The sequence below is a fragment of the Triticum aestivum genome, chromosome 1D, assembly GCF_018294505.1.
Source record: "Triticum aestivum cultivar Chinese Spring chromosome 1D, IWGSC CS RefSeq v2.1, whole genome shotgun sequence".
In the NCBI taxonomy this organism is placed as follows: domain Eukaryota; kingdom Viridiplantae; phylum Streptophyta; class Magnoliopsida; order Poales; family Poaceae; genus Triticum; species Triticum aestivum.
The window spans coordinates 340306047-340317173 of NC_057796.1; the positions used below are offsets into that span (position 1 = coordinate 340306047).

The 11127-nt window shown below is 43.0% G+C and overlaps 1 protein-coding gene across 6 annotated transcripts; it reads right to left on the reverse strand.

The window, feature by feature from the left end:
* Positions 1–283: 283 nt before the first annotated feature.
* LOC123181903 (uncharacterized) lies at positions 284–3534 on the reverse strand. 6 transcript variants are annotated; one of them, XM_044594311.1, is made up of 5 exons: positions 3055–3534; positions 1496–1544; positions 951–1053; positions 775–842; positions 284–662 (listed from the first exon to the last, which is right to left on the reverse strand). In XM_044594311.1, exons 1-4 carry the CDS (start codon positions 3300–3302, stop codon positions 811–813), a joined length of 432 nt encoding a protein of 143 aa, XP_044450246.1. In that variant the 5' UTR covers positions 3303–3534; the 3' UTR covers positions 284–662; positions 775–810. The 6 variants fall into 6 exon arrangements, 2 of the variants coding, with proteins under 2 accessions (XP_044450246.1, XP_044450245.1); XR_006491939.1 differs by having other exon boundaries at positions 775–1053; XR_006491942.1 differs by lacking the exon at positions 3055–3534 and adding an exon at positions 2005–3008 and having other exon boundaries at positions 284–1053.
* Positions 3535–11127: the final 7593 nt, after the last annotated feature.

The window sequence follows — 11127 nt, forward strand, 5'->3', positions numbered from 1 at the left end:
ATGGCCACGCCATTGCTCTGATTGGAGTTTGCCATGAATGCAACAGGGAAAAATGGTGTGAATTCAAACTTAGTGATAATTGTTAGATGTCTCACATTTCGCAAAACCAGCTCCACGTGTCACTTCTTATATAAAACTCTTACAAACATCACAAAATAATGTAACCCTCACCTCCAGTGACAATGTGAAAGTAATGTTATTGTACCAAATCCTTCCAGAATTCAACTAAAGGAACATTACAAATAGCTATATTCAAGAATGGAGGAAAATATTGATCGAAGTATGAAGGAAACCTTTGTCAAACTTGGGAGATATGTTTGCTTAAAAATAGATAATGGCCACCATCATTCGGATATAAATTTTAGTAGCAACATACATTTTACTTTACATATCATGTAGCCAGCAATGTGTTTGATATTCAGTTAGGATATTGTTTAATAATACCTGCAGGTGTAAGAGAACATAAAAACAGTGTGAGCTTAAGTTGGGTTTAACCCACCTTACCAACATAATTATTTCTATCTTTATTAGGTGGACCATGGACTTTAGAGTCATTTAAATCTAGGGGTGAACCACCATGGGCATGCCGTTGACCTAAAAGACAGATGATTTGATATCTTGACACACATCTACAACTGTGAATGAGGTGCAATACTCCACCACTGAAATGAAATCAAAAGATAAAATTAGCAAAGCTAGAGGATTAGCATATATCTCCAGTGTCGAGAATAATTCTGCAAAGCAAAAGAAAAGGAGATCATGCTATCAACATACATAGCTTGATGCCACATAAATTAACATGTTTAACCCTCACACACCCTGATCTTGAATGTATTTTGTTGCTGCATAAATATGAACAGAATGAATCAAACAAATCAAATAATCCTAAAGAATTAAGAGCCAACAATTGGCACACGATCGTGGTGCTGACATAACGACCGTTTTAGTACCAAATATATTCAGTGGGAAACTTTTGACTTCATAGAGAATGGAATGGGCATGGGCGGGGGTCTTCTCATACAGCTGATACCTTCTTGCCTTCTCATTTGGGACCTGAAAAGAAACAAGAAAAAAAATCGTGGCCATTAAAATCATTTACAATGTCAACTAAAAATATAGTCTTCCCCATGACTCCTTACCAGAGAGTAGATGCTCCAAATGTATTAAGAACTTATTGTCCAACATTACAGTGATATAAGCAAAATCCAGGAAATCACTAAAGAATTTTTTTACTCTTCTTGGAAATCAGATAAGCTTGTTTGGATGTAGCAGAACTTATGTCCAACATTACAGTGATATAGACATGTTATCAAAGTAATGCTACTGACACGCCCATGCGTGCGGCAATGGATATAAGCTGAGGCAATATATATGCTCATAGAGAGAGAATCCTTGAAAGGGTTGTTCTACAGTCTAAAAATATCATTAGTTCTCTCATGTATCTAAAAATATATAAAACAAATAATGGAGGTTTCATCCAGATTTCAATTCTTACCATTGGAAGTAGCTTAGCTTTCACCCCAGACGTTCTGTCATATGATAACCTATCCAAGAAAAATCAAAACTTTCTCAACCTACTTTTCGTAAAGAAGCGTGAAATTTTACAGCAAAAGTTCCACAAGCACATACGTGGCACTTATATTTGCATATTCACAAAAATGGAGAATGATATAAAGAGGAATATTTTAGGCTGACAGTCCGACACTATGTCCGATGCGGTTCAGATGCATGTATTTCTATGGCTAGATATGCATATAATTTTACATATACACTGGGAACGTGCATCTGCCCTGCTACCAAAGTGACCATTCTACGTTCCCTATGAAAGTTGTGCTTCTGCCAGGCATTTGTGGGAACATATGACATGCATAATGCATGATAAATGAAGCAAAACAAGAGGACTGGAGATTAAAGTGAGAATGATTCCTATATTTTCATAAGTTTCTAAATTGCTCCCAATCCCACAAAAATAAAATAGGAGATACTCCTTTCTCTCTGTAATACCTTGATGTAGAATGTTACTAACCACTTGCTGATTTTTGAAATAGGTATACAACTACTGGCTTCAATGTTTTCCATCGACTCCGCATATATACACATCGGTAAACTGTACATTGGTACGCACTGCAAGCGCAACACATTTGATGTGGAACTGAAACTACACACTTCAGAGAAGAAGATTAAGAATAGCACAGAACCACATGACGTGAGACATTCATGAGTTCCGCTTCAGCAACAATCATGCCTCCCATGCCTGCCTCTTGCCAGGTTAGCTTCAGTACGTACCTCAAGCGGAGAACTGGCAGATTGAGTTACGGCAAAGTGTGGAGCATCGGGCGGACGGCGGGCGAAATCAGCTGAGGCGACATTGAACAGCAACGTCGAGCACGGAACTTGCGATGACATTGACCCGAGCTTGCATGGAGAGTTGCGGCTCCTCCTTCCGCTTCCCACGTGGTGCCCAATGCCGCCGGTAGGACCTTGTGCATGGGAAGCCAACGGCACGCAGTCGACATTAGATCAGAACAGCGGAGAGAGGACCCGGTCCGGTGGAAACAACACTGGCCATGGTTTTCCAAAGGCATGTACGGCAACATAATCATGGGCACTCGTCACTTCTGAATCCATATACCGCTGCAACAGTTTTTATCTGCAGCCAAGACAGATTCACTGCTTGCTTATCATGGAAATTCTCAGAACAACAACTACGCTGACAGGCACGATGACACCAGCCCCTTCACCAACCACGGAAACACAACCGTCTTCTTCCGCATGGGTTGTATGACGGCTGGCTGCCGCGGGCACTCGACCTGTCGTCCATGATGCGGAGTTTGCACCACTCGAGGGATTTGAGTTTTCGAGCACCACGACGCTCGCGAGCCAGAGACCGGCCACCACATCAGCTAGCCGCCGGCCGTCGTTCAATTAGCAATCGAGGGACCATGAAGCAAGGCACTAATCCACAGAACCGCACAAGGAGCGGAAAAATCGAATCTTTGGGCCGCCTACCAATTAAGGAACAAGAGCAGTGGCCAAACCCGAGGAGACGCTCACCTGGGCGAGAACCGCCGTGAAGGACATCTCCCCAGCGGCAGCGCGAGGTCCTGCACGTCGTCACCGTCGCCCTTGCCGTTGGCTTCGCCGCCCTCTCCTCTCCGAGCGGACAACGGTCGCCGGCGCTGCCGCAGGTGAATCCACTTGTGCGGCCGGGAGCGCCAGGAGGCCGAGCCGGTAGAGGACGCGGAGGAGGAGGCCCTGTCGTCCTCCGGGGAGTCGCTGGCGATGTGGGCGGCCCCGTCCATCAAAAGGGGGCCCGCTGGAGTTCAAGCCCCACCGCCTGACCTCCTCCTGCGCCTCGTAGATCGCCTCCACGCCGTCCCCGGAACAGGATCCGGCCCCTGCCTCGCCTCCCCGACCGGATCTGGCCGGAGATCGCCGCCGCCGCGCCCGGCATCGTCTGCATAGCGGCCCCATCTCGCTCGGAACCGGCTTGGAGCGCCCGGACTCAGGAGGAAAGAGATGGTGATGGACTGCAGGCTGATTATGTAAAATATAAGGTGTTTTTATGTAAAGCGTGCTGAGCGAAACGTTATTCACTTAATCGTGGACTGCTGGTTGATTACCCAAAAGTACAGGGACTTTTTGCAAAAGTACTAACGACGGACGACCATATCAGCACAGGTGGCCGCGCGAGGGAGTGTTTGGGTGAAGTGCAAATACTGGGCTGACCTATTGCTGGTGAATTAGCTGCCATGTTTTATCATTTACCACAGCAAAATTGTTTTCAACAACTTCAGTATGCCTTCACGCCAAAATTAAATTAAATTATGCACCGTGCGAACATTTTAATTACGGTCTTTTTTGGCACCGAGAGCGGGAAGGCAAGTGTGAGTAGTGGAAAAAAATTGTACTCGCATATACTAAAAAAGAAACACGTCACTTGTTTTAAATGCTAGTGTTAGTGGAAAGAGCGTACATGAAATTTTCAAAGGGAAATGGAGCAGGCGTATATTGCTGGTGGAAAAACATTAGGAGATATTTTTTCCTGGTAACAGTTGGTGTTTGAATTCATTTTATTTTTTCGCATGCGGAAATGTCACATATTTTTCGTCCTGAATGTTTGTATGTAGCAGTTGGATGCGCCAAACAACACAAAGTTCTTTTCTTTTTGCCATTATTTTCAACATTGGAAAAAACACCAAGGAAAAATCAGCAAAAATGTACATAAAGGGATGGTTATTATGTGTGTGCTTGACGTGTTTATGGGCCTTGTTTGCGTTGTTATGACCAAAATTACAAGGTTGTCCAGGTAAACAAGAGAGCAACTAGTTGACGAGCGCTCCTTCGGGAGCCTCACAACAATAAACTGGGGCGCGCTCTTAGCCGCCGCTACGTGTCGCGCTCTGAGCGCTCCCTCCGGATTTTTTTATTTTTATTTTTCCGCACGCATTTTTGGCTTTTTGAACAAATTTTTCATGTTTTCATGACTTTTCGGTTTTTCACCGGTCTACCTTAGGTTTTGGACAAAACAATTTTAATTTTTTTTGCCCGAAAGATCCTTTTTCTTTGCTTCCGCGAGAGGTAGTGTTTTGCTTTTGTGAGAGGCACAACCATGCCTCTCAAAAACGGAAAAAAATTGTGTTTTCCTTTTCTTTTCCCCTTTTCGCGAGAGGCGCGATTTTGCTTCCGCGAGAGGCACAACCGTGCCTCTCGAAAACGAAAAAAATGCATTTTCTCTTTTTTTTTTCCTTCTGCGAGAGGCACGGTTTTGCTTCGCGTCTCTCCGAAACAAAGAAAAAAACATGTTTCTGTTTTTTTCCTTTCGCGAGAGGCACCGTGCCTCTCGAAAAACGAAAAAAATGCGTTTTTTTTCCTTTCGCGAGAGGCACGATTTTGCTTCCGTAAAGAGGCACAGTTGTGCTTTCGCGAGAGGCACGCGCCTCTTTCGAGAAGGAAAAACAAAACATGCTCCTAGTTCGGTTTTTTCCTTTGGTTTTTCTCGACCGGTTTTTTCGCGAAAAAAAGCTTGTCAGAACCTATCAATATGAGATTTAGTTTTGAAGATCTCGACGTGAGGAATCCAATGAGAAAACCATTAGAAATTTGAACGCACGATCTAAAAGATAAAACGTTTTGAATAAACCGATGTACGGAAAAGGAGAAATCTTTTATAAATTAAGCAGTATATGAGTAAGATGATGGTCTAGATGCAGGGGCTACCACAGAGAAGAGAAAATGGGTTTGCAAAGTTTACCTGTTGATTGGATCTGACAAGAACTCGACTTCATCGTGTCCCGTCGTCGCGATCTTCATAACAACAATATAATTGCCAACATACCTGTACCAAGGGAACATCAAAATCCTGGTCTGGAATTTACCCGTTATTTTACCCGGCTCCGTCTTCACACGTTACTCCTGGCCGTATGCAGTCGGCCTGTCTCCATACGCTCGCATTGAATACAGTACACGCCGTGTCATCGATTGGTTCGTCCAGCTAGCAGGAGCGCGCGAGCCCGTCCACACCATCGCTGCTCTCACTAATCACTATCATAATACCTTTCTTGTGAGCTCCAACAACAACAACATCTTGATTCCAACCATGAAAAAATATGCCCCAATAGCACCTAGAACAAAAATAAAAGAACCCCGATAACAATACATATCTTGTTTGCTGAAGACAATCTCACCATACAAAATCTGAGGAGTTTTATTAAAACTCGGCCAGATGCGTTTCCCCAAAATAATAGTATTTCATATGAACAGACACATAACTGACAGTATACAATGATTTGCATTTGCTAACTACTATAATGAGTTGTTTGCAGCATTGTGCCATCTCCTACAAAGTGCAATCCAGTATGTTCAGAAGGCAAAAGCAAATAGATAAAAACTACCAATGCATATGTTTGAAAAGTGAGTTCCTAATAAGATGAAATCATCGTTGGACTTCCAATCAAAGCAATTCATAGGATCAACACTTACAAAGATTCCAGTAAACGTTCTCATTGTCTTTGATTGATTACAAACAGATTTCTGCCTATCGCACAAAGCCCATGCTTGTAATCTGACGGGAACTATTAAAAACAAGTGAACATATCAGGAAAACATCTACTGATCTCCATCCATTACGCCATGTAAGTTGGTTCCCTTGGAGTTCAGGTAATACATAGACAACCAAATCAACTGAATAGAGAAAGAAATCTGCACTATACTGGTAGCTAAGCGAGACCTGCAGGAGCACAGGAGCATGGTTTGATCATGGAATTGGGAATCAGTTTAAAAAAGAAAGGGGGAGAGGCTAGGGTGGAAGGGATCTCACCAAGATGTAGCTATGGAGGGGGGCGACTGGAGGAAGCAGCTCGGGTGCTTGCATGGCTAGGTGGGCTCCGGCCTTGGGGCGGCACACGCACCATCCTGTCACCGCAAGTAGTAGTGCTGCAGTCCTTTCCCAACCGCCGTCGCGCTCGTGACTCCGAGCCATCGCCGGCGACGTCGCGCTCGTGGCTCCTAGCCGCCGCCGCCGCACTGCTTGATCTCTATCTGTTTGAAAGCAGGAATCGCGATTGGATCGAAGCACCATCTCGATGAATCCCCTTTTCTGGCGGAGGCCAAAAAGTAAAGAGGGACGAACCTGGGGCCGCCGGAGACGCGCCTGTCAGGTAGCAGTGTATCTGAAGATATATCTTCAGTTAACTGTACCATTCCTGACACTTACCGTTTCAGCTGATCCAACGGTTCAAGGGACCATTCGATCTACCTTTCCGTTAAAACTACTTCCTCCGTCTCATAATATAAGAGCGTTTTTAACACTAGTATAGTGTCAAAACGCTCTTATATTATGGGACAGAGGGAGTACTTTTTATGTTCTGGTTATTACCCCGGGTGCGTACACCCATATAACAGTCGGGTTGTGGCTGAGCTGTGCATCGAATCTTCTCCAATTCTCCTGATGGATGAACCCTAAACTGATATGGCTCTGCCAATAGCAATATACTCCCAAATCGGGATCCTTTCTTGCAATTTCCTGAAATTCGTCCACAGAATCCACCGATCCAAACCTGTAGAACAGCTAGGACCTGACAAATTGGTAATCAGAGCAGTGGTTCCTCGGTAGCTTCCGGTCGAGTCGAAATTTCCCCAGGAGAAGTATGAACACCCACCCAATTCCCTCCCTGATGTGTGGCGGCTGCAATGTAGGCGTGTGGTGACGGTGTTCCTTCACTGACGCATCTGGCGGCAGCGGATCCCGGGCGGCGCAAGTGGCGGTGATTATTCAGGTACAGATCAGTAGCGCGGAGTGGTTATGCTGGATCTCTTCCAGCAAGGTAAAATTCAACGTCCTTCGCTGATCCGTGTACCTTGGTGGCGTGGAGCTTTGGCGGCAGCATGATTTGGAGTTTAGAGGCTGGTTGCCGCAATTGCGGTGGTAAAATTCCCCCTCTCTCCTCTGGATCAGGGTGATGGGGCGCGCCAGGACAATTGATGAGACGGATCTGCAGGAGGTCTTATCTCTGCGGGATGATTTGGGTGTTTTTCAGCAGGAGAATGCATCGATGTGTACTGATGTGTCGAAGTTACAGGAAGATGTACAGTCTATCAGTTCCAAACGAGGTGAAATAGCACTGTAGGTTGGAGGGATTGAAAAAGATGTGCTAGATTTAGGAAAACAATTATCTACTATGAGCTTAGTCTTGCATAAATTGGTGGCTCCATCTGGTTCAGGAATTCAGGGATAGCAACAACCTGGTGTTGATCCTGTTGCTAGATCACCTACTCTGGAACAGCAAGAGCAAGAGTGGCCAAATAGTAGAACTAAGCAGTTGAGATAGCAATTAGAAGCAGAGAAATAGAAAACCAGACAATTGGAAGAGTTACACATGCAGAAATTTCCTCCAATCAGGACTGGTAGAAATACAGTAACACATGGTTATGTAGCTCAAGCTAATAGAGAAACAGCCAATGCAATTGGTACTCCAGTCACACAAAGAAGAGGAGAACACACACCTGTCTTCTAGCAGTACCAGCAGCTAGCTAGAGACAGACAATTGTGGCAAGGCTATTTTAGAACTTATAAGCAAGATATGCAAGTACAATTTATGAAAGCAAATGACAAAGGGCCCTAAGATGGATTTCCCTCGTTTTTCTGGTGAAGATCCTGTAGGCTGGATCAGACAATACAACAAATACTTCCAAATGGCAGGAGCACCTGAGGAATATAAGGTATCACTGTCTCAAATGTATATGACAGGAGATGTTGATGTGTGGCTCAGGAGATCTGGCCTTCTCAAGAAACAGTTGACATGGCAAGAATTTGGGAAGGTGATTATCAAGAGGTTTTCTTCCCAAGGCTCTTATGACCTCACTGAATAGTTTACTTCTCTCAAACAAGGCAGCAACACTGTGTCCGAATATACCAAGTTGTTTGAAGATTTGATGGCTGGACTTCAGGAAGAAAATCCTACATTATCTGAACATTGGTTTGTTAGATGTTATGTTAATGGGCTGAGAGATGGTATTAAGTATCAATTGAGACTGTTAAGGCCAACCTCAATTACTGATGCTTACTATTTAGCCAAGGAAATTGAACCTTGTCACCCTCCTCATGTGCCATATCACAAGAAAACAACAGTTCCTTACAACAATTATTGGCAGAAGAATGTCGTGCGCCTAGCAGCAAAACCAGTTATCAGTTACTGCAACAGTACCAACTACTAGTGGCACAAAGAACACTAAAAATGTTAATAATAACATTCAGAGAAGTAGAAAAGTTGGTGAATGTTGGAGATGTGGAGATAAGTGGTTCCATGGCCACAAATGCACTTTAGTGCCTAACTTGCACATGCTACAACAGGAAGTGGAAGAACCTGGTCCATATGAAGCAGAAGGAGATCAACAAGACATGTCAGAAGAGGGAGCAGAACAAAAAGAGCAAGCAATGTTTATCTCTTCACATGCTATGGGACAGCAACTTGCTGTACAATCTCCTACAGTAATAGTGTATGTTAATGGAAAAAGGGCGGTAGCACTACTTAACTCTGGAAGTTCAACTTCTTTCATCAGTGAATAGTTTGCTATTAAATCAAACTGTCATCTACTACCAGTTAGACCTAGAAAGATCTCTGTAGCTGGAGGAGGCATGCTGCTCTCTGCTGCTGTAGTTCCAAATTGTGCTTTTCAACTAGCCAAATAAAATTGGAACATTCTTTCATAGTCCTCCATCTTCCTAGTCATGACATGATTTTGGGATATGATTGGTTTTCTCTAGTCAGCCCTGTTGCTTTTGATGTGCCTCATAATCAATTCAGTTTTACTGTACAAGGCAAAACAACAATTACCACAGCGGTATATAACTCTAGTGAGAGAGATTTTGGAGATACCAGCAGAGCAAGTAACTAAACTATTGGAGAAATGTGTACAAGCTTTTCTTCTCCAAATTCACAATATAGTGGCTGAAACACCTGACAAACATTGCATTCCTGCTGCAATCAGCAAACTGCTAGTGGAATATGAAGATGTTTTTGCTGAGCCTACAAAATTACCCCCAAAGAGAGCACTGGATCATAAAATCACTCTGTTATCAAGAGTTGAACCACCTCATGTCAGACCTTACAGAGTACCACATCATCAGAAGGAAGAAATGGAGAAACAAATCAAACACTTGTTGGAGAATAACTTGATAAGACATAGCCAAAGTCCATATGCAGCCCCTGTTCTTTTAGTTAAAAAGAAGGACAGTACTATGAGACTTTGCACTAATTTCAGAAAGTTGAACACTGTGACAGTTAAAAACAAATTTCCTATACCAGTCATTGAAGATTTACTTGATGAGTTACATGGGGCTAAAGTGTTCTCTAAGATTTACTTGAGATCAGGTTATCATCATATCATACTGGACCTTGCAGATATCCATAAAATAGCATTTAGAAATTTTCTGGGACACTATGAATATCTAGTGATGCCCTTTGGATTATCAAATGCACAAGGAACTTTTCAAGCTCTCATGAATTTCCTATTTGCTAAATACAACAGAAAGTTTGTCTTGGTATTTTTTGATGATATTCTGGTATTTAGCACTACTATAGATGAGCATGTGGAACATTTAAAGCAAGTGTTGCAGATCTTGAGAGAAAATGAGTTGTATGAAAAAATGTCAAAGTATGCATTTACAGTTCCCCAGGTGGAATATCTTAGACATGTGGTTTCTGGGGAAGGGTTAGCTACTGAACCTAGCAAGATCAAAGCAATAGGTGAATGGCCCACACCTACTAATGTCACTAAACTGAGAAGTTTTTTGGGTTTAGATGGGTATTACAGAAGATTTATCAAGGATTATGGAACAATTTGCAGACAATTGCCTGATGCTCTCAAGAAAGGGAAATTTCTATGGACAGCTGAACAAGATAAAGCTTTCAGAAAACTGCAACAAGCTTTAATTATAGCTCCTGTTCTTGCCCTTCCCAACTTCAATGCCCCTTTTACACTTGAAACAGATGATTTTGGTTATGGCATTGGGGCTGTGCTTATGCAAGGAGGCAAACCATTGGCATATTGCAGCTCTTCACCCTGCCCCAGAAATGTTGCTCTATCTACATATGAGAAAGAAGCTTTAGCAATTCTGGAAGCTCTCAAAAAGTGGAGACACTATTTACTAGGAAGCTCTGTGATCATCAAAACTGATCAACAATCTTTGAAGTTTATCACTGATCAAAAGATTACTGAAGGAGGGCAACACAAACTCATGATGAAATTATTGGAATTTAACTTCACAATTCAGTATAAAAAGGGCGGCACCAATAGAGTAGATGATGCTATGTCCAGAGTGCTCCCAAAGTGCATGTATATGTCCACTATCACTCCTGTTTGGGCAGAGGAATTACTTCTTAGTTACCGGAATGACCCAGTCACAAAGAAATTGCAGGAAAAGTTGCTGCTACAAACTTTTGAGGACAAGTCTAAATACTCCATACATGCTGGTTGTATCAGATTTAAAGGGGAGATTCTTGTGGGCAGTGAAATAAAATTGAGAGAGAAATTGATTGTTGCCTTACATAACTCTCCTATGGAAGGACATTCAGGCATGAGGGCCACATATCAAAGAGTGAAAGGAATTTTTTATTGGCCAGGTCT

Excerpts from the sequence above, each read along its gene's own strand:
- LOC123181903 (XM_044594310.1), bottom strand. The coding sequence starts at position 3,302 with ATGGACGGGGCCGCCCACATCGCCAGCGACTCCCCGGAGGACGACAGG. Across the intron at positions 1,545-3,054 it reads TCACGGCGGTTCTCGCCCAG|GTTATCATATGACAGAACGT; the intron begins GTGAGCGTCTCC and ends TTTCTTGGATAG. Across the intron at positions 1,054-1,495 it reads AAGCTAAGCTACTTCCAATG|GTCCCAAATGAGAAGGCAAG; the intron begins GTAAGAATTGAA and ends GTTTCTTTTCAG.